This window comes from Squalius cephalus (genome assembly GCF_949319135.1).
Source record: "Squalius cephalus genome assembly, chromosome: 24".
Taxonomy (NCBI): Eukaryota; Metazoa; Chordata; class Actinopteri; order Cypriniformes; family Leuciscidae; genus Squalius; species Squalius cephalus.
In genome coordinates, this window is record NC_137145.1 from 8,349,160 (window position 1) to 8,372,460 (window position 23,301).

The 23,301-nt window shown below is 41.9% G+C and overlaps 1 protein-coding gene across 1 annotated transcript; it reads right to left on the minus strand.

Annotated features, from left to right (window-relative positions):
• Positions 1 to 1,323: 1,323 nt before the first annotated feature.
• Positions 1,324 to 22,575, minus strand: LOC307152675 (matrix metalloproteinase-18). The gene is made up of 10 exons (XM_079861501.1): positions 22,327 to 22,575; positions 7,102 to 7,337; positions 6,881 to 7,029; positions 5,934 to 6,059; positions 5,510 to 5,671; positions 4,353 to 4,470; positions 4,123 to 4,256; positions 3,880 to 4,039; positions 3,659 to 3,762; positions 1,324 to 2,757 (listed from the first exon to the last, which is right to left on the minus strand). Exons 1-10 carry the CDS (start codon positions 22,435 to 22,437, stop codon positions 2,657 to 2,659), a joined length of 1,401 nt encoding a protein of 466 aa, XP_079717627.1. The 5' UTR covers positions 22,438 to 22,575; the 3' UTR covers positions 1,324 to 2,656.
• Positions 22,576 to 23,301: the final 726 nt, after the last annotated feature.

Consider the following 23,301-nt stretch of genomic DNA (forward strand, 5'->3'; position numbering starts at 1 on the left):
GTGAGGAATCTTACAAAAACGTTCTATAACTCTTGCATAGTAACTGCAACTGCAATAACCGTGGTATTTGTGGTAAGAACATAGTAAGCACAGATAAAACTATGTGTGGCTCCTCATTACCATGGTTAGATCAATGTATTTGTGCAATAAATAAACAGTAAAATTTGTGATCTGATATATTTAGAAACTATAATTGCCATATTTGTATCTTTAACTTTATTTAGAATTAATAAAAATGTTCAAAGTGAAAAAAATAAATATATTACTTCAGTTAAGTGACAAGTAAAATTTGCACACAACATTGATTCTCACTAATTTACCATACATTAACAATAGGTCCATTATTTTTTTAGGCGTGTATGTTACAAAAATCAAAAATTTTCTCACGTATCATCTTGAGTAGGGGAAGCCCAAATGCGCTCAAAACATCCTCTTTTTCCTTTAGTGTTGTAATGAGATGTGTGACATGAGCAGATGTGTTATTATGACAGCTCTGTCTTACTCATTTGTGAAGTGGGCCAGATTAGACTGGTTTGAAACTAATTCTTGACAGTGTTTCTACCTAAGGCAACACTAAGTGGGCTTATTTTATATAAAGATTATCATTGGTGATTTGAGTGCCTTCTTCAGTTCATTATGGTGAAATATCAATATGTATGTTTTTCTAGGCACATGCTTAAAAATAAATGGTCCATTTTTTGTGTCTGAATCCAACTTTCCAAAAACGATATAGTGTTGTCTTTCTTTAATTAGTTCTTCTAACTTCTTCAAACTAATGCTTTAAAATACAGTCCATTAGAACCAAAAAAATTCTAAACTGCCTTATGCAGTTTTGTTCATCAAGCTAATTTATTATTTTAGTTTAATTTTAGTACATTAGCATATATTTTTTATCATTGTCAGTTTATTACTGTGCTCTCTTTGCAGATTCATCATGTACTAAAACTAAGCTAAATTAATTAACTAGATTTATGTACAAAACTACATCAGGCAGTTTAGAATGTTTATGGTTCTAATGGACTATTTTAAAGCGTTAGTTATAAGTATGAACTCATTTGCATTTTATAGAACAACATAAAGCATGCACTAATTAAATAAAGGCAACACTGTATATTTTGGGGAAGTGGGATTCAGACACGTGAAAAGCTACATTAGACCAAATTATTACACATACACACTTTCATCATCACTCAAACCACACCGTTGTGTGGTTCATATACTGCTGAGTGGTATACCGCTTTATTTCAAAAGCATTTTAAGGAATAGTTCACACAAAAATGTAAATTATCCAATAATTTATTCACCCTCAAGCCATCCTAGGTGTATGACTTTCTTCTTTCAACCGAACACAGTCAGAGTTATATTGAATATCTTGGCTCTTCCCAGATTTGTAATGGCATTGAATAGTGCCCAAGTTTTTTGAAGCTCCAAAAAGCACACCCATCCATCATAAAAGTAATCCATATGACTCCAGTGGGTTAATAAATGCCTTCTGCAGTGAAGTGATGGGTTTTTGTAAGAAAAATACCCATATTTAAAACTTTGTGAACTATAATCACTGGTCCGCAAACTACGTTTCACACGCGAGAAGTGATAAGGAAATAATACAAGATCACGCGAGCGCGAGACCGAAATTGTTATTAAAAATGATAGCCTGCAGGAAGATTGTGATCCAAATTGTCTGTGCGCTGATTTGCAGCGAAAAGGAGAAATAAAAACTGATTATGCAGGAGGAAATGGTTGTGGAGACGAGGGGAGCAAGGATTGTGTGCTCTGCAAAGAGAGTTGGGAGTAAATAAATCATTTTGCCATGTGCTGCTGGTCAAGCAAATGTTTGTGCTTTGTTTCTGTTTGATATAGTTGTAAATACATCAATTAAAAAACTGATATTCTGGTCTATAACTCCTCTCCGAACATCCCGCAGCCCTGTATCTTGCTCTCTCATTGGCTGTAGGTCATCACCGATGTAGTTTTCAGTCAGTACACATTTACACAGCAGGATTTGATTTGACTCGCGTCTTTGATAATTCACACAGCGTGATTGTCACTCACGTGAACGAGCACCGATTTGCCTATGATTTCAGGCATTTGTCCCGATCTCACGAAACCAGTCGGCGAGCGAAAATCGGGCCTGAAATCATTCAGTGTGTGAACTCGCCATTAGGGTGACCTCTGACTGGGCGTAAGGCGTAGCGTAAGATTAGGTGAGAATTGACGAACGCGGAAATGCAGAGGATAGAGTAAAACAAAACGTGGGTCACGAAATAGAAGTATTAAACAAGAAGTTTTAAAGAAAAATGTCAGAGGATTTCGATATAAGAAAAGAGGAAATTATATCAGGTCAGAGGTCACCCTTCCACTGGAACTCAACTCTCTCATGAACGCGCGAACGGCTGTTGCCGGAAGTCAGTGATTATAGCTTATAATAGTTTTATTAACAATTACTTTCATGATGGATGGATGCGCTTTTTAGAGCTTCAAAATCTCGGATCACTACTCAGTGCTAAACTATTCCTTTAATGAAAAACTTGACTGCAAGAGAATCTTGCAACAGGAAACCATCAAGCCAGACAAGGTTGACACTACAAAATATTTCACAATTTGGTTCCGATCACCATAGATGTTGTGGTTCTGCTGATCAACTGCCTGTTATTTCTCAGCACTGAAGCCATGTGTTTGCGGCCATTCTCTTAGTTACTTGTCTGATTTCAGGGTCGAATTCCAGTTGTTGAGGTCCTACGAAGAAATATACACGTCCTAAACAAAAATAAAAGAAAATGATTGAAAGGTCTGAAAATATTGCCACAGTTTGGCTTAAAATTGCTGGTTAACATATAGAGATGCTGAATTGATTTTGCCTCACTTTTTTTTTTTTAAATTCTCATTGTTTTTCTCTGGAAAAAAGGCACTATATATCATGACTTATATTATCTGCAGATTTGGGTCACATAGTATTTTTTTGGAATAATTAAATAATACAAATAAAAATATATACAATTCTTTTACATTATCATCACATTTCTTTATTTTTCTTACGCTTCAGTATCAAACATGCATTTGAAAAATCTATCTATATATTGCAAAAAAAAATATTTTTATAATTTTGCAGTTAAAATATCACAAAATTCTTATAACAAGATACATTTTAGTAAGGGAAAAAAGAAAATATCTAGCCCGACTAATTATTTGCTGATTTGGGTCACTGTCGATTTTTCTTATATCGAGTTTATATAGATATAAACTCAGGATTGCATCTGAATTGTGAAATATAAACCATTAAATTTATTTATTTTTTTGCAGAAATTCAGGGTCCGTTTGCACAACAACGATGTACTAAAAATGGGAATGTCTTTCCTTTGTATTTATTTTGCGTACAGACACCGTTGTCAAAACGATCCCCGTTCACACGGATCCGCAAAATACCCACGTATACGTGCACAAAGTCACCTTTTTCACAAATTGCTATTTTTCTTAGTTTACACGGAGACGGTCATGACATTGAACCTCATTCTCAGTTTGCCTTTTCAGGCCCCCAAATGAGGTTGTCGTCTAAATGAACGGCCTAAAATGTGTAGAAACGGACACTAAGGTTTTTAAATTGCTAATTAAATTTGTCAAGGTGAGTTTGTGTGTGATTGGTTCCACAGGTGATACCAACCATTATGGGCCACTGCAGCATCCACAGGCGAGCCAATTCCTGGCCATTCATGAGCTATAGGCTTGGGAAAGCCTTCCATCATCTGTCCTGCATCTTCATTAAACCTTCACAAAGCAGAAAACACAAACACATCCTTCAAATAGAGATTTAAGTGCTTGGCAAAAGCCATTGTTAATTATCAATAGCTGTTAGAGAGAATTAATTTGTTAAATTTCTTGTACCTCCAACAATCTCCTCCAATGAAGAAATCAGTGAGACGTGTTTCTCGGAAATACAAGGCTGCATCAATGCTCTTAACAGTGGATGGGAATGTAAATTCTGAGATGTTTCTTGGATAGCCATGCTTTACTTTGAGAGAGCTGACCTCCCAGTATTGAGAGCCTGTGTGTGACACAACATGGAATGAAACTATAGTTTCAGGTGAAACAGTTCTTTATGATGATGTTGAGCTATGACCGCCTCACCTTTGAAAACTAGCATGCTCTTGTGGTTTGTGTTCTCATAGGCAGCATCTATGTGAGCTGGAAGTTCAGGCCACAAACTTGTGATTAGTGTGATTCCTATTTTCTCAAAGCTGGGATGTACCCGCCAAATAAACCTGCAACAGGCGTATTTGTCGAGTTAGACACAGTAGTAGTGCAACGATTAATGAGTGCTAAAAAAATGTACACATATGGAGCCCGACTAAAGTTACCTGTTTTTAAAGAAAACTAGCTCCTGTTGCATGCCTGTCACAGCGTCGAATGACAGCGTAGGATCACATTTATCTGGTGTTTTCGGAGGAAGTCTGTCCAAACTTAATGCCCTCTTACCTTTGGCAGAAAAGAAAAGGTATACATACAAAGCCTTTTTTCCATTCCACTGCGCTACTTTGTATTTGAATGTAAACGCGCTAGATTGACTGGCTTGACCGTTGCGCTGGCGTCTTTGCAGCAGCATCTCTCGCGCATGACAGGGTTCTAAAAACGCGGCGCTAAATTTAAAAGAAGTTAAACATTTAAAAAGCGCAAGTCTAGGCCTGGCATTTTTTCATTCCACTAATCTGTGCCTCATAGTGCAAAGAAAGGTGAATGGCCTCTCTCCAACTAACTAAAAGTAGCAACTACTAACCTAACTACTTTTTCATGTCGACTATTTTCAAAGTAATGTGGCTTTCCTAGTAACAAGCTAACATTAGGCTACATCGCTGCAACGTATGAGCCGAAGTATTTTTATTTTCGTTTGTGAATGAATATTTTAAGTGAACGAATCGTTCTAGTATACTTCCAAGCACTGATTCATATTTCGGTCATGGCGGGTGCTCTGAGCGTGCATCACCACAAATTAAAATTAGGTTATGTATTATTTTGTAGTCGTTTTATTTGTAGATAAATCATTTTTAATAATACACTATTTAAAGTTTTTATTTTCTTTTGAGAATAAAGAACCTACTGGCATAACACCTGCATGAAGAATCAATGAACAAGTGATGAATCAAAATCCCATCAAATGTTTGGAAATTAGATTAATTATTCTAGAGAATCGATTTGTTCAGACGGTTCATGACTCGATTTCATAAATTAGTTTTGATTTGACTTTAGCATACATTTTCTGTACTTTTCATTCACTTTTCATTACAGTCATTGTTTTTGGACAAGACTTTTTTTTTTCTTTTTATTTCAATTATAAATGATATAAGCAAATTGAATAATTTTTTAGGCTTATATAGTGACATACATGCACATACACAGTGACAGACATACATACTACAGCTTAACTTAACAGTTTCCCAACACTGAAAATATAGATGCATGTTCTTGCATTTCTTTTCAATATCTCAAGTGTGACAGAATATTCCCAGACATACCATACCATACATTTCCTGTATATCTTTGACGTCCTGGAAAGACAGCTGCAAAACAGAGTGCAAGCCAAAATTATAGGCTGGGAACATGATGGCTCCAGGATCTGATGAATGTGGAAGGCCGAGAGCGTGTCCAAACTCATGCATCGCCACAGCGAGGAGGTTATGGCCTTAAGGAAATCCACAGGTTTCATCACCCGTCATGTACGAACAGAAAACATTTTGAGTATACATTAACAAAGCAAAAACCTGTCAATTGTGGACTCTTAGTGTATAGCTCAAATCTGCAATTTACTAAGCAAATGCATTAACATGATTGTGTCAGGGCTTCAAACACACAAGTGACATTGACATGAGTCATGTGAAAGGGCATTCCACCTTTACTTCTATCAGTGAACAAAAGATGTTGCAACTGTCTTCTTCCTTTATTACCAGTGCCATTTGTTGTCCAGGCCTCATCATCATCGAAGTGCACATCGCCCCCAATACCAGGCCCAGGGAAGAAGGCATGCGCCAGGATGCCTCCCTCACCATCAAATGGTGACCCATCGTCATGATCTACCATAAGTGCCACACGTTAATGTTCTGAGTTCCCATTTTTAAATATATATATATATATATATATATATATATATTTACACACACATAGCATATTATGTAGGCACAAACTGTTATGTTAGATGTGATTAATCTTTTTGACAGCACTAGTTTCTATTAATATTCTTTAAAATTTCACCTCTTAATATTATATATATATATATCGATAGATAAAATATTATATATAACTATATGTTAATGTATTTTATATTTTAAAGATATGCATCTATAGACATGTATACGTATTAATACATTAATATTAAATACACGTAAATATAACAAAACAAAAAATCTCATACATAATTTGTATATCTAATATTTTGTTTTCTAATAAAGATTATTTTTGTTATCTTCAGACAATTTTACACATGGCTTCAGTTTTCAAATACATTTTGTAGCCAGACAACTACTTTATTTTTAATTTAGGCTTACACTCGATGAAAACACACACACACACACACACACACACACAGCACACGTACGTTGGGTTTCCATGTTTTATGGGGACTTTTTCCACAGACATAATGATTTTTATACTGTACTACAAACTGTATACTCTATACCCTAACCTACCCATCACAGAAAACGTTCTGCATTTTTACATTTTCAAAAAACTTCGCTTAGTATAATGTTATAAGCTGTTTTTCCTCAAAGCCCCAACAGGGACAAGGATTTAAGATATTTTGCCCCCAAAACAAAGGGTTTATCAGAACCACACACACACACATATATATGACTATTACTCAGCTCCATAATTTTGATGTTCAGCATTTCTCCCCCACCTTTGTTATCGAAGGAAATGACGATGTCAGCATCACTCCTTTTCTTTTGTCGGAATTTCAAGGGCACTGCTTGAGCCCAAAGTTTCCATGCCTGTCTGAATGCTGTCCTGACCTGGGCAGCTGTAATCTTTGAGCTGTATCTGGAGATTCTGAGCACAGACAATATGAAAATATAAGCCATCACACTGTGGGTTCTGCTGGGAGAGTATACTGAACCTCACCTGTATGTTAGGATTCTGTTTGTCCATCGCATCGTCTTTCTGAACTGCTCAGCATCAGACAGACCACAGCGAGCTCTTCTCATGGCTGCTACGGTCTGTGGATCCACATCTCCACTCTCTTCCAAGCCAAAGAAGTGTTGCATCTCCCTCAGTTTGGCCTGGAACGGGTCAGGCCCCGCTGCACGCCTCTGTCGGCCAGTTACAGGTTTATAGTTGTAGAATTTTCCCAGATAAACCTGTTTCATCCAAACCCATTTAAATAAACATAAACTGCAGACATTGCATAAACTCCAAGACAACAAACAAGCCAACTTCAAATCATTTTAAGTAAACAAATCACTCTCATTCGTTTCCATGCACTGATTCATTTCATGATTTCTTGGATTTTGTGTTACTTGAGCAGCAAATCAGTATATTAGAATGATTTCTGAAGGATCAATGAAGGAATGATGCTGAAAATTTAGCTTTGCCAAAACAGGAATAAATTACATTTTTAAATATATTGAAATAGAAACGAGTTTTTTATATTTCACAATATTACTATTTTTACCTAGCCTAGAAATCTAGACGCACCCTAGCGGCAGCAAAATTTATTTTGCAGCCAGTGTGGTCTAGCAACTCTCCGTTGACATTCGAGCTGGAAAAACCAAACTCAGGTCAGGCCAATCACATCGTGTATAGAGTAGGCGGGGCAAGCTTAACATAATGACGACAGAGTTGCGACGGTTCCCTGCTACTTGAAAACAAAGAAGGCGAACAGCGGTCTTTCGAATCGGAGTTAAGCTTTTCTTTGAGAAAAGAGCAAAGGACGGCACTTAAGTCATTTTTAAAAAAGGAAGATGTGTTCGGAGTTTTGCCGACTGGATACGGCAAAAGTTTAATATACCAACTAGCCTTTTTCGTTGCTCTGATTGGTTGTAGCGCTATCCTATTGCGTGCAGAGGGATTTTGAGAGACAACTGTTTATCCCGCCCCTCGGATTGAGCCGTGCCAATGGTGAGTTTCCAGACCTAACATCTTGATGTAGGTCTGGCTTGCCAGGCTTTTACCTTATTTTTGATTAAATAAATGCAGCCTTGAGCATAAGAGACTTCTTTCAAAAGCTTTTGACAGGTACTGTAATACATTTACTATAAAATACAGTGTTATTGTATATTAATACAATATAGTATTTTTGGCTTTAGTGGATTCCCTAAATTAAAGATGAAAGGATTAAAAAACTGTTTGAATTACGTAATATCACTCACAAAGAATCTGTTGCCCAATAGGCTGTTTACTGTAATTGTTTCAAGAGTTCCACCACTGTGCAGGAAAGGACATCGGCACATATAGATGCCGCTTTTATTTTATGCTGAGAAAACATACCCTTTAGCCAAACTAAATGTATAGACTTGAAAATAATTTTAAGACAAGCACAGAAACTTATGTAGTCTGCCCATTCAGGTGCACTGTTCTACGTCAGTGTGTTTTGAATCATGCTCTTTCTTTCCGCAATTATTCACCCATAAAAAATCACCATCATCGAACAGCTCAGTGTGTTTACGCAAATCACCACATCCGAATTTTCTCACAGCGACACAGCTGTTGTTGATAGACTCGAATAGTGGAAGTTGCCATGATTGCACACTATGACTTCCCTTAGTTTGTAAGGATACTGTGGTGAAGCATTAAGTCACAAATAAATTGTTCTGAAACCTCATGTGACATCATATACATCTTCCTGCATTGCAAAGCAGAAGATCAAGACTTTATGGATGAAACTGATGGAAATATGCAGTAAAGCTTAATCTGAAAAATTAAGCATTCAGCATTCATTAACATTTAGCATTTTTTTCTGTTATCATATCCGAATGAACGAATTAGCAACTTTCCAAACATTTAGAGAAATAACATTTACTCTAGTTGCATGTTTTGCAATTTTACTTAATTATTTTTTATGTTGTTTTAAAGATGTTTAGGTATTTTTACTTATTGTTTAGTATAGGCTACTACATGTACTCCTGGGGGGAAAAAAAGAAGGGGGGGGGGGGGGGGGGGGCGTGACAGAGGACCAAGCCGAAAATGGCTAAACACTAAGCTTTTAATTGTCTTAACCACAAATTATTGGTCAGGGAATAAGCAAAATGTAAGCAAATGCACTACTTAAAAAGCCATTGCTGTCTAACATCAAAGACAGGATTAAGTTTTTGGTAGAATATGGGAAGTTGTGTGTGGAGTAATGAATCACAACGAAACATGAGTAAATGCTGATGCTCCAGAGTGGTGTCTTTGAAAATCTGCTGAGAAATAATAATAAATGCATCTCTAGCACAGTGAAGCATGGAGGAAGAATGTCATTGTGTGGGGAGCCTTTTTAGCTGCTGCACTCTAAAAAATAATTTAAATTAAAAAAATATATATTACAGTAATATTTAACTTTATTAACTTAATAAAATTATTGTTTGTTGATTGTTTGAGTTAAAATAAATTATTGACAAAAAATCCAAGTTAATTTTATCTAAAATTTACAGTTATATTAATTTTTTTTCACTAAAAGAATTTAGTATTTGACTAACCAATTATTTATTTATAATACACTTAATATATTTGTGAAATTTCTATTAAAATATTTGAGAACAATATTATTAATATATTTAACACACTCTTAAAGTCCCCATGAAATCAAAATTGACCCTATTTACTTTGTTAGCGCATATTACTAGTCTTGTGGTGAACAATTAATCCGTGCAAGTAAATATAAAAAAAAATTTTTTTTTACCATGGTAATCTTTAGTCAAAATCTGAAAAGTTACTTCCGGTCTGGAATGGCGTCTTTTTCTGATGACGTAGGTTTGACGGCTTGTTTTGAAAACGCTTAACCACTCCCCTCAAACTGTTAGTCTGCTATAGAGCTGGTAAGTCCCGCCCCTTCCGTAAAACCCCGCTGGACCTCTAGGTTGAAAAATCGTCAATGCAAGGTGTTGTGAATTCCCTGCTGTGAGGAGGTCACGTCACAGCAAGCTGCTTCATACAGAGTCTGAGGGACTGTTTGCGCATGCGCAGTGTGTTCGGGGAAATTTTCCTGTGTAGTCAATAGTTGGCCTTCCACCGACAGTCCGTGGTCTTCATTATTACTTTGTACAACAGTGTGCGTCGGTGATGATGTAAGTTACATGATGAGTAGATGTTGTTTATATATTGGAATGTGGCGCGATCTATTAATATTACCGGGGTAATATGTTTATTTGTTAACTTCCTATTTAGCATGTGTTGCTGAGCCCCGTGAAACAGACGGCCCGACATGTAGTTAATTACCTCACATTTTATTTCCTTATTCTACTGTTTATTTAGCTGTGTAGCTTTGTTTATTGAGGTCGTTATTATTTTGACGTTAATGTGTCAAATTACAGATCGGTAGTTGACAGGGTTTTTTTCAGTTTAGCTTGGTCACGTGACCTACCCGTGGCGCGAAGCTGTGGTGTTGTTTAATGATCCTACACTGACCCCTAGTGGCGATTTGCAGTATTACACACTGTTCATATCTGTTGTAATTAATGTTATTTTATCATTATTACCATTGATGCCACTGAACTTTAATTAGTATTAATATTATTTTACTGTTGTTATTTTCTGCAGGCATCACAAACCACACATACACATATTACAGTGCCCTGTAGAGTTGTAAAAGACCAATAAATTCATCTAAAGGAAAGAAGTTGCTGCGTCTTCTCTGACCGGAGGATTAGGCCAGTATACATACAGCCAGCATTTCATCACCGCAGCTGTTCCGTTACAAGTGGTCCTTCGAGCCGGATTGTGTGTATAACTGCGCCATGGCAACTTCCAGCAACCAAACAGATGAACAACCTTCAGTTGTGTCCCGCCCAAGCCGGTCTCACCAACTCCCCAGGCACCTTCGCGACTTTGTCATTGATAACCCTGGCAATTTGCATAGACGTGATGCCACACATCAAATGATAGAAGCGCAAGAGGAAGAGCCTCCAGACCATATTCTGCGCACTGGGTCAGAAGATCTCATGCTGGAAGGGATGGAAGCCCGCATGAAAGACATAACTAGGCAGATGAAACAACTACAGTCAGCCATGGACAGTGTTAAATGTAAAGTTCACCCTCAACAGCATCCATCCAAATTATCATATCCTCTCCGGAGCTCGAGCCTTCCTCATATTCACCACAGTGAAGAGATATGGCCCAGAGTATCACCCCTCATGGATCATCGGATGATTTGGAAATCAGCTAATGAAGGTTATTGTCAGCTCTTAGACAACAGTGAACCTTACCCACTTACAGCACAGCCCATACAGCAGGGAGAACTCAGCTCAACAACTCAGGCTACCAGATCTCTGCAGCCATCCGTCCAGGTAGCAGCACAACCACTAGACCTCAGTGAGTCTACTCGCCATTCAGCTACCCTAACTGGACCAGTGCCAGAGTTTCCACAACTGCCTGCAGTTCAGTCTGCTCACCACACCCCGCTTACTCAGCGAACATATTCACCTTTTCTGCCCGTCCAGCATGCAGGTCAGCACGTCCAGTCAGGGCACCAACCAGCTCAACAGACACCCTCGACAGTGTATCTGCCAAACCAGCATGCAGCCCTGCGGACATACGCACCTACACAGTCTCAAGGTGTACCTCAGCCCTTACTCACAACTGTACAACAGCAGACTTATCCTCGATATGTCCAGCATCAGATCACTCCTCAACCTGGACCACAGCTTGGATTTCAACCTGCTTCACTCAAACAACCAGAGATAATAACACCATCCCGTTCTATCCCTCCTTATCAGCCACCTACTGATCTAGGAGCAGCCTATTCACTTCCACAGACCAGATATCTCCCTGAAGTTCAATCACAGTTATACCAGTCTGGACTTCATTCAGCTGCACACTACCCACAGCTTACTCAAAGGGCTGCCTCACCTACAGCACCAGGATACATTTCTCCCTACAACAATCCTGCAACACTCACCATGACAGAAATGGCTATTGCAGCCTCATATGGTATTCCAAAGCCCAAACTGCCTCTCTTCAGTTCTGGAAGGGAGAGTGATTTCATCATGCTGAAAAGGGGACTGGATAGTTTACTTGGTCCACACCGACATTTGACTGAAGATTATAAATACCAAGTATTACTTGATCATCTCAAACTGCCTAGCGCCTACCAAATGGCAAAGAGATACATACATGACCCCACACCATACTCCAGTGCAATGGACGCTCTGCAGCATCGATATGGGCAGCCAAGACAGTTGGTACAGGGAGAATTAAAGACCATATTGAGCTCTCCTCCCGTGAAACCTGGCGACGTAAAGGCTTTCGAAGATTTTTCTTCAGCTGTAAACACTCTGGTGGGGATGCTAAGTCGCATGGACGGTCCTGCTCAGTCTGAACTGCAGTGCGGCTCCCACGTAGACACCCTCCTTGGTAAGTTGCCTGGTAACTACAGGGATAGCTTTGCCGAATTCTGTATTAAAAGAGGCATCATCCGCAGTGGGAGCGATCAGACATACACCTTACCCGACCTCGCTGAATGGCTGGATATGAAGGTTCAGGTGCTCCAGGTGTCTCGACGTGCAGCAGAATCCAACACATCTGACCCCAGTCGTATCACACTGAGAGAGAATAAAGCAAGTAAATCACAGTGGGTCAAACCAGCCTCTGTTTACTTCAGCAGTGACTCTACAACAGTCAAACATCAGCAGACCTCTCCACAGCGACAACGGACCAACCTCCAGTCGGGTTCAAAGAAAGATCAGCCCACAAACAAAGGGAGGGAGCGTTTTAAGCCCTATTGTCCATATTGTAGGACCACCCAGGATCATTACCTCAACGGCTGTGCAGAGTTTGAAAGAATTACTACTGAAGAGAAAGCCACCTGGATAAAGGACAAAGGAAAATGTTGGAGATGTGGGCGTGGACACTCTCCAGAGAGCTGCACCCTAAAGAAACTCTGCTCCATGTGCAACAAACAACACCTGCTGATACTTCATGAAGTTGTGGCCCAAGACCCGCAGCTAAACATCCTCACTGTCAGTACCCCAACAAATGCAGTGTATCTGGATCACGCCAGCCACTCAGGGCGTGTCATGTTAAAAGTGGTACCAGTGCTGCTCCGTCATGGCAAGAGAACACTAAAAACACATGCAGTGTTGGATGACGGCTCTGAGCGCACTGTGATTCTGGCTGCTGCGGTCAAACACCTTGGGTTGAGCGGGGAAGTGGAGTCACTCAAATTGAAGACCATCAGACAGGATGTATTGCAGCTCCAGGGAATGGCAGTGTCATTTGAGGTGTCCGCTGACACAAAACCACGTACTTATCACTCCATCAATCAAGCTTTCACTGCAACCGAACTCCAGCTGGCTGAGCAGTCATGTCCAGGTGACAAATTAGCAAGGAAATACAACCACCTGAAAGGAGTCCCCCTACACACATTCACTAAGGTGCAGCCAATGCTACTGATTGGATCTGACCATCCTCATTTAATAACTCCGATCCACTCAGTACGTGCAGGACCGATAGGAGCACCAGTAGCAGTCTGCACCCGACTCGGCTGGGCAGTGCAAGGACCCACTAACTTTCTTCAACATCCACCCGGTGAGAGTTCCTTCCTTCACCTGTCAGTTGACACACCTTGCTCCAACCTACACAAAGATGTTCAACGCTTGTGGCAGCTTGACATTTTGCCATATAAAAGCGAGAGGGAGGTGACGCGATCCAAGCAAGACCAGGCAGCTCTCACCATGCTTGATGAGAAGAGCACCACTGTAATAGTGGATGGTGTCTTAAGATACGCAACGCCCCTCCTTCGGAAGAGGAAAGTAGCTCTGCCCTGCGCATCATCTGTTGCTGTGATGCCCCTCCTTCGCTCTACAGAACGCCGTCTATCTACCAATCCTGAGTTTGCTAAAGTTTACAACCAGGAAATACACAAGCTAGTGGAGGCGGGATATGCTGAGCGGATCACCAGTGAGGAGGCCAGTCGCTCTGCCGAATCCTGGTACATTCCACACCACTTAGTACATCATAACGGAAAGGCAAGGGTGGTATTTAACTGCTCCTTTCGCTACCAGGAGAGTGCTCTGAATGATGACCTGCTACCAGGGCCTTCCCTTGGACCGTCACTATTAGGAGTTCTGCTCAGGTTTCGAGAACATGCCGTCGCTATCAGCGGAGACATACGGGCAATGTTCCATCAGATCAGACTCCTTCCTGAGGACTGCCCACTCCTCCGCTTCCTCTGGCGCGACATGGAGAGAGACAGGTCACCTGATATCTATGAGTGGCGTGTCCTGCCATTTGGCACGGTTTGCAGTCCGTGCTGCGCCATATACGCTGTGCAGCGTCACGTTCGTGATCACCAGAGCGGCAACGAAGACCTGCTGGAGACGGTAATTACCTCGTTCTATGTGGATAACTGCCTGAAATCGCTCCGCACGCCACAGCAGGCAAAGGATCTTCTCGACCGCTTGAGAGCCCTCCTAGCGAAGGGTGGATTTGAAATAAGGCAGTGGGCATCCAACAGGACAGAGGTAATCTCTCACCTCCCAACTGAGGCACGATCAACAACATCTGAGCTCTGGCTAACCGCTGAAGGAGATGACCCGAGGGAGTCCACTCTCGGCCTGGTTTGGCATTGCATGACAGACACACTGGGTTATAAATGTCAGCCTGTGACGCCTAAACAGCCCACCATGAGAAATGTATATAGGGTACTTGCCTCACAATACGACCCGCTCGGATACATAATCCCCTTCACTACCCGTGCTAAAGTCCTGGTTCAGGCTTTGTGGGCTACAGAAAGACAGTGGGACGAGCCTATTGCAGATGAGTTACTTACAGTGTGGCAGGCCTGGGAAGGTGAGCTCCCTCAATTGCAGAACATAGTTCTTCCCCGTTGTTATGTTCCAGAAGCTGCTGACAATGATTCATCAGTGAGGCAGATTCACATTTTTTGTGATGCCTCGGAGAAGGCGTACGGATCAGTCGCCTACCTGCGAGTGGAGGATCCAGAGGAACGCATCACTGTGTCATTCATTATGGCCAGGTCGCGGGTTGCACCCAAACGACAACAGACGATGCCGCGACTGGAATTATGTGCTGCACTCACTGGAGCCCAGCTGGCCAAAGTGCTCCAGACCGAACTGACTTTGTCCATCCAATCCGTAGTGCTGTGGTCAGATTCAACAACCGTACTGAGCTGGATACAGTCAGAGTCCAACCAGTACAAAGTATTCGTTGGTACAAGAGTTACTGAGATACTTGATCTTACCAAGCCCGGGTCATGGAGATACATTAACACGGACTTGAACCCCGCTGATGATATCACTCGCGGGAAGACTCTCCTTGAATTGTCCCAGCCAAACTGTTGGAGTCAGGGGCCTTCATTCTTGTATCAGTCCTCAGATCACTGGCCAGTGAACCCCTCAGTGCACATAGAGGAACCAGATGAGTTGAGAGCTCAAACCTTCTGTGGCCACATGTCGACTATCAGCAGTGATGAGCCCGATCCTGCTAAATATGATACATGGACTGAACTACTGCAGGCTACATATCAGTTCCTTCATGGGGCGGCTGCTCCAGCTATGTCTGCCGTCGACCGTATTGAGATGGAGACTACTCTGCTAAGAAGGATACAATCCGATAGTTTCCCGGAAGAATTAAAGGCACTTAAACAGGGCAAACCAGTCCATTCAGGCAGCCGTTTAAGTGCTCTAAGCCCTGAATACGACCAAGCATTAGGCCTCATTCGGGTTGGTGGTCGACTACGCAAAGCAGAGAATCTGATTGAAGGCAGTCTTCACCCTGTAGTCATCAGCCCTGAGCATCCGATCACACAGCTGTTGGTAAAGGATTACGACAACCGTCTGCACCACGCTGGTACTGAGAGAACCTTTGCTGAGATCCGGAGAAATTACTGGATCTTACGTGGTCGACAGGTAATTAAGAAACACCAGAAACACTGTGCAGAATGCTGTTTGTGGCGGAGCAACCCAGTAACACCAATGATGGCCGATCTGCCTGCTGCGCGGCTCCGGATCAACAAACCCCCGTTCTGGTCCACCGGAGTCGACTGTTTTGGGCCTTATACAGTGAAAATCGGAAGAAGGCACGAGAAACGGTGGGGCATTATATTTAAATGTCTTACTTCAAGATGTGTCCACCTGGATCTGTTGCCACACATGGACACAGACTCGTTCTTACTGGCCTTGCGCCGATTCATCTCAAGACGAGGCAAGCCATACGAGATCTTATGTGACCGAGGTACCAACTTCCGGGGGGGAGACAGAGAGCTCAAAGAATCACTGGAAGATCTCGATCCCACATTGAAGCAACAGTTGGCCGACCAAAGCATAACATTCAAATTCAATCCTCCTCTTTCACCCCATTTCGGTGGCGCGTGGGAGAGGGAAGTAAGGTCAGTGAAAGCTTCCCTCCAAGTTGTGTTGCGGGATCAAGTCGTATCAGAGGAGGTGTTGGCGACTGTCCTCGTGGAAGTAGAGGGCATACTTAATTCAAAGCCTTTGGGATACTCCTCTTCCGACCTGGCTGACCCCGATCCTATAACGCCTAACTTGCTGCTGATGGGGCGGCACGACGCATCGCTTCCACAGGCTGCATATGGTTCCAGTGATCTTCTAGGCCACCGCCGTTGGAGACATAGCCAAATCCTGGCAGACCGGTTCTGGAGCCAATTCACCCACCAGTACCTTCCTGACCTTCAGCGCCGCCATAAGTGGAGGACCCCTACTGTTGCCCTCACTGCAGACCAAGTGGTTATGGTAGTAGATTCCCAGCTTCCTAGGGCACTTTGGCCCATAGGAAAGGTCATTAAACTTCATCCCAGTGGAGATGGGACAGTTCGTTCAGCGGATGTCAAAATCAAGGGGGCAGTTTACACTCGTCCGGTTACCAAGTTAGTACCTCTCCCCAAAATGCCAGAGGACCACGTGTGCAACAGGGACCTTTAACAACAGCAGGGACTTGTACTTCTTCTACACATTCATACATGAATGTGGGGGCGGCTGTTGTGAATTCCCTGCTGTGAGGAGGTCACGTCACAGCAAGCTGCTTCATACAGAGTCTGAGGGACTGTTTGCGCATGCGCAGTGTGTTCGGGGAAATTTTCCTGTGTAGTCAATAGTTGGCCTTCCACCGACAGTCCGTGGTCTTCATTATTACTTTGTACAACAGTGTGCGTCGGTGATGATGTAAGTTACATGATGAGTAGATGTTGTTTATATATTGGAATGTGGCGCGATCTATTAATATTACCGGGGTAATATGTTTATTTGTTAACTTCCTATTTAGCATGTGTTGCTGAGCCCCGTGAAACAGACGGCCCGACATGTAGTTAATTACCTCACATTTTATTTCCTTATTCTACTGTTTATTTAGCTGTGTAGCTTTGTTTATTGAGGTCGTTATTATTTTGACGTTAATGTGTCAAATTACAGATCGGTAGTTGACAGGGTTTTTTTCAGTTTAGCTTGGTCACGTGACCTACCCGTGGCGCGAAGCTGTGGTGTTGTTTAATGATCCTACACTGACCCCTAGTGGCGATTTGCAGTATTACACACTGTTCATATCTGTTGTAATTAATGTTATTTTATCATTATTACCATTGATGCCACTGAACTTTAATTAGTATTAATATTATTTTACTGTTGTTATTTTCTGCAGGCATCACAAACCACACATACACATATTACAGTGCCCTGTAGAGTTGTAAAAGACCAATAAATTCATCTAAAGGAAAGAAGTTGCTGCGTCTTCTCTGACCGGAGGATTAGGCCAGTATACATACAGCCAGCATTTCATCACCGCAGCTGTTCCGTTACACAAGGGAATGGGAGAAAATAATTATTTTCTGGTCCCGTTTGAATTGTGCCATGAATGTGAACATATGTTGTCTGTGAATTTTTTATATAATCTTTCATGTTACGAGTTTGACAGTTTATGGTATGATTCTTCGGCTAGCAGTTGTGGAAAAGACATAATGAGAAAGACTACATGTCGCCTATGTGACGTCACCCCATAAAGTTGACTTACCCGTGGTTTTCGCCAACCTCAACGATTTTGTCCTCTCCCTGAAAGAAGGAGGTGAAGTGCACCAAAGACACAGCCATGTTTAGCGGGATCCGTGAGCTAGTCCGTGTGCGAGTGGTGTTGACGTTTCAAACGCGTCGAGAGTTGTAGTCCACAAAGTGCTCTCACACAAAGTCTAACCGTATCAAACTTCTACACGCTAAATTGTAGCATTCTTCACACGAAAGATTATATAAAAAATTCACAGACAACATATGTTCACATTCATGGCACAATTCAAACGGGACCAGAAAATAATTATTTTCTCCCATTCACTTGCATTGACGATTTTTCAACCTAGAGGTCCAGTGGGGTTAGCGGAAGGGGCGGGACTTACCAGCTCTATGAGTGAGAGATGGAGAGGAGGAGCGCTAAGTAAAACCCTGCCCTCTTTTCAATATTCCGTTTCACTTGGAAATACGTCATAACACTGGAGAAAAGTCGTTTACAACTTCCGGTTCACGCGGACTTTAAAATTGAGTAAATTTACTCAATTAAAACAATGCACCCCTCCCCCACCCTCTGACATGTGACAACGGTTGAGTGAGCGTGGGCTGTTTGAACTCTCCAGTCCAGAACATGTCTTCTCTTCTCAGCGGCGCAGAATTGGTGCATTTCCTCTGTGAAATTCAGGTTTGTGTATGTTTTATTTTATCTATAAAATCATTACTGTGCTTTAAATCATTTTATTTAATGCAAAACAACATACAGAGGCGTAATGTGACACCTAAACGAGAGTCACACCTGTCTTTTCGCATGATTGAAACGCCTTGCATAAAACACACGACTTTAAAATGTCCTCAGAACTGTGCACTGTTTGTTTATTGGCAGGTTATAGAGTCAGTAGCTCGCAGTATCTTTCGGCTATGAGTGAAACGCAGGATGGCGGTAAGAAGTTCGAAGTTCACCCGCAGAGCGCGTTGATCCGGTAGAACCAGCGCTGATCCGGTGGAAATTGGATAACAGACTGGTTGATTACACTTGAATTAGGCTACCTGAATGTTTAAATGTTTCATTTGTACTTCTAAAATGTTTGTTAAATGAGTTTAAATGTAGGCAATATTGTATACATTTTAAAACAGTGTAAAATATGCTGTATTGCTGTACTCATCGACAATAAAGGCCAATGTCATGTATACTGGTGGTTGTATGGAATACTATTTTACAAAGGTTTAGAGGAAATAAAAAAAAGTTAATAGTACTCATAAATAAAAACAGTTAATATTACTCATAAATATTGTTTTTTAAATGTTTAAATGTTAAATTATTTCTACTCAATTTTATTTGTTAATGTACCAGATGCAGTTACTCAGATTTACTTAATTTGACTTGCATTTACTCAATTCATACAGTATATTTCATTGATTTTGTTATCTAAAGTTGTTATCTAAAGAGAAATTATCAGATGTAATTTTTTAACAAGACAATGCTCCTGCTCAAATTGCAAAGACAACCAAAAGTGGCTTGAGAACGTCTCGGTTATGTCGTCACTAGGGGTTGCACGACTACTGATTTCTGCTAGTCGATTTCTTATCAAAACAATACTCGAGTTACTCGACTACTCGTGGTTCATGCTACTGTAAATGAAAAGACATTAAATAGCTAGATCTTATCAATAAACATCATAGCCTAATGCAACAATTACATAAGTAAACTCTCAAAACATTATAATTATGACATTTCATTTTAAAATTTTCATGTAACAGTCTAAAGCCAAATAAATAGCCGTTCTTGCCTTTCATTTCAGACGTCTGCTTCTAGGGGCCGTTCACATATTGCGTCTTTTTCGCGCTCAAGGTCGACATTTCAAATGTAGGCGCGCGGCGAACGCGCTCATAATGGAAGCAACGCGGTGCGCTAGTTTTTCCAGGCGGGTTTTTCCTTCTCATCTCCAGAAATATATCTAGTAGTAAAGCTAATGCAAGGGCTAGAAATCAATTAATCCTTTGCTGATACTTCTTCGTCGTCATCATGGAGAGCGCAATTCATGGTTGGTTGCATAGCAACGACAGACGCCATGGGACCGCAAGCGCTTGTAGGAGACAGCGGCACGGCTGCGCTTTCCACACGTTTTTAGACGCAATATGTGAACGGCCTCTTGCAGAGTTGGCCAATTACTATATTTTTGTCATGCCTGATGAAATACTTCCACACATCTGAGGTGTGGTGTCTGTTGGTGACGTTCGCCATTTTTAATTCATTTATGGTTAATGGACGCTCGAGTAGTCGATTGTTTCCGACAGCGTCGACTAGTGGTTGAAGTAGTCGATCTATCGACTACTCGACTAGTCTATGCAAGCCCTAGTCGTCACGTTATGTTGTGACGGCGAATGGGGTTTCGCTTAGAAAGCCTATCACCTTTGAGTATTACAAAACAAGCCAATGGCAAGGAAATGCCATGGGTCTGCAGAATTTGCATAGCGTAACTCCGCCCCACCTTGTGAGTATATAAGGAAGTACGCTGGCAACATGCAGTTATGTTTTCTTGCTGAGGAGCCAAGACTGAACTCAGGCGTTCCAGCGGTACAGCGGAATTGGCAGGGAGACGTAACGAGGGTTACATACGTAACCAAGACATTCCCTTTCGTGGTCACTACGAGTTACGTTGTGACGTCGAATGGGGTTCCCAGTCTAATCACCCCACCTCGGCTGTCTTCCAGTGCCCTGCGTAAGTCTGAGCTTGGACAAAGGTGCCAGCCCAAAGGGAGGACTTACAGAATACACATATGGCCCATGAGCGGGCTGCATATGGGAGAACACTGGGGTATCAAGGCCGCAGGGTGGAATCTTTCAACCCCAGGGGTGGCAAGGTGGCTTGCCAAGGGAAAGACACAAGCTCGAGAGAGGCTTACAGTGGAAATACACACGTGGGGGTCACCCAAAGGGAGCACCATGCACATGGAGGCACCTAGCCAACAAGTGCATGGCTGTCAATTCTGGGTCGGACTCGGGCGGTGCTGGCACACCCGAAGGCGGCAGCACTTCAGCCCACCTTGCGATCGGCATCGTCTCATCGCCTGGTGCTCCTAATGAGACACAGGGGACATCCGTAGACGGCCCCGCGACAGCACTCAGGAAGCACACGGGTTGCTGAGTGGAAGAGGGGGGTGTGGCCCGAGGAAGCTTAGTCAGGGCAGTGTTCCACACCGTAACCCTTAGGTCACCCAGGCCACCAGCCAAAGCATTGCCTCTCGTGGAGGGGATAGATTGGGGTGTGGCAGAGGGGACTCTACCTCTGGTGAGGTACTCAGCGATGGTCATGTTCCCGCAGTGAGAACATGACTCATCCGCGAACGCTGCCTTAGCGTGCTCTAAGCCCAAACACGCAAGACAGCGCTCGTGCCCATCAGATGATGAAACAGAACGACCGCACCCAGAAGTGCACGGGCGAGACATCTTTAAAAAGACGTGCCATGTGCAAGCTGTTTGATCAAGCTCTTTTTCTTCACCCAGGGAGAACACACACGCTGTTGCAGACCACTGCACAGATCAGCAGGCAGGAATGTGAAACTTGCTGGAAAACCCCTTTACACCAACACAGACTGGAGAGCTGCTCGTCTCAAAGAATACTCAATGACACTCAGAGAACAGGCTTGCAGGAGTGAAGAGGACCTCTTGGCTCCGAAGCAAAAACATAACATGTTGCCAGCATACTTCCTTATATACCCACGAGGTGGGGCGGAGTTACGCTATGCAAATTCCGCAGACCCATGGCATTTCCTTGCCATTGGCTCGTTTTGTAATACTCGAAGGTGATAGACTTTCTAAGCAAAACCCCATTCGTCGTCACGGCGTAACTTGTAGTGACCACAAAAGGAAACAAGTCCATCAGGCTCATGTTTTGGCCTGGTCAGAGTCCAGGTTTGAAACCTATAGTGAATATTTGGTCTTACATTAAACTCAACCGACAAGTGACAAGCCATTTAGATGCTTTTATCTATAGCTAACTTGAACGGAAGACCTGCAAACACCTGGAACACCCTAGTATCCAAATAGCAACACCCTGCAACCACTCACAACAAAGCATTGTGCTGGTGCAGTTTTGCACAGACAAGCACCATTCAGAGTTTCTTCTTAAAATTGCACTTTAATATTTTATATATAGGTGTATATATAGGTATTTTCCTTAATTACCTCTGCAAACTCCAGGTGGCCATCACTGGACAGTCCTTCAGGACGAAGTGGGGAGGCATACAGGACAGCAGGTTGCAGCAGAGTGAAGAGACCCAGCCAGAGATTCCCCATGTCTGCTGTTCACTCAACACTCTCAGAAAGGGCTTTATATATGACTGTCCTGACATCCAAACATTAAACAGACTACCTTCATTAAATGCACGCTCAAGTCAAAACAAGCAGCACACTGTGTTTTCTAACACTGATTATATGGTACAGGAACTATGCAAAAGTTTAAGCCAAAATGTGCACATAAAGATTTGGCCCTGCGGTGTTGTGGGGTAGCGGGGGAGTTTTCGTTTTTTTTTGTATAGTTGTTACAAGCACACAGTGAGGAATCTCTCAACACACTGTGCAGGAACATTACAGGAGTTTTGCTTTTCACTAAAGTTAGGTAATCTGCTTTATTAAATGATCAGAATGAGATATGAGGACATACAAGTTTATAATACCATAAATCAGCGCCATAAAAGCAGCTCTTATGTCTGTAAATAGGGCATAGGTGTAAGGTTTGTAATTAATTGCACTTCCTTATACTATAGTATTATTTTGGAGAATTTGTACTAAATACTTTACACTCTTACAAATAAAGGTTTTAAGGCTTTATTGGCATTAGTTCCATGAAGAAACTTTAGCATCCAGAGAACCTTTCCATGATGCCACAAAAGGTTCTTTATAGTGGAAAAAGATTCTTTGGATTACTCAAATGTAAGAAAAAAAGTTCACTGTTCACCAAAATATTATATTGCATTGCTGCAAAAAAACCCTGTATTTTAGTGTTATAGTGGAACTTATGTTCAATTACAGAAGCTGTGTTTCCACTGAAATTACCGGGAACAATTTATCCCAGGAACTTTTTCCCCCGGAGCTTTTTTCCCCCCAGACCTGTGGCTGTCTGCGTTTCCATCAAGGTCTAAAATACCATGAAGATTAGGC

Coding starts and splice junctions, on each gene's coding strand:
- LOC307152675 (XM_079861501.1), bottom strand. CDS start 22,437: ATGGGGAATCTCTGGCTGGGTCTCTTCACTCTGCTGCAACCTGCTGTC. Junction 6,060..6,880: donor CATTTCCTTCGATAACAAAG/GTGGGGGAGAAA, acceptor CACTTATGGTAG/ATCATGACGATGGGTCACCA. Junction 3,763..3,879: donor ATTGGAGGAGATTGTTGGAG/GTACAAGAAATT, acceptor TGCTTTGTGAAG/GTTTAATGAAGATGCAGGAC.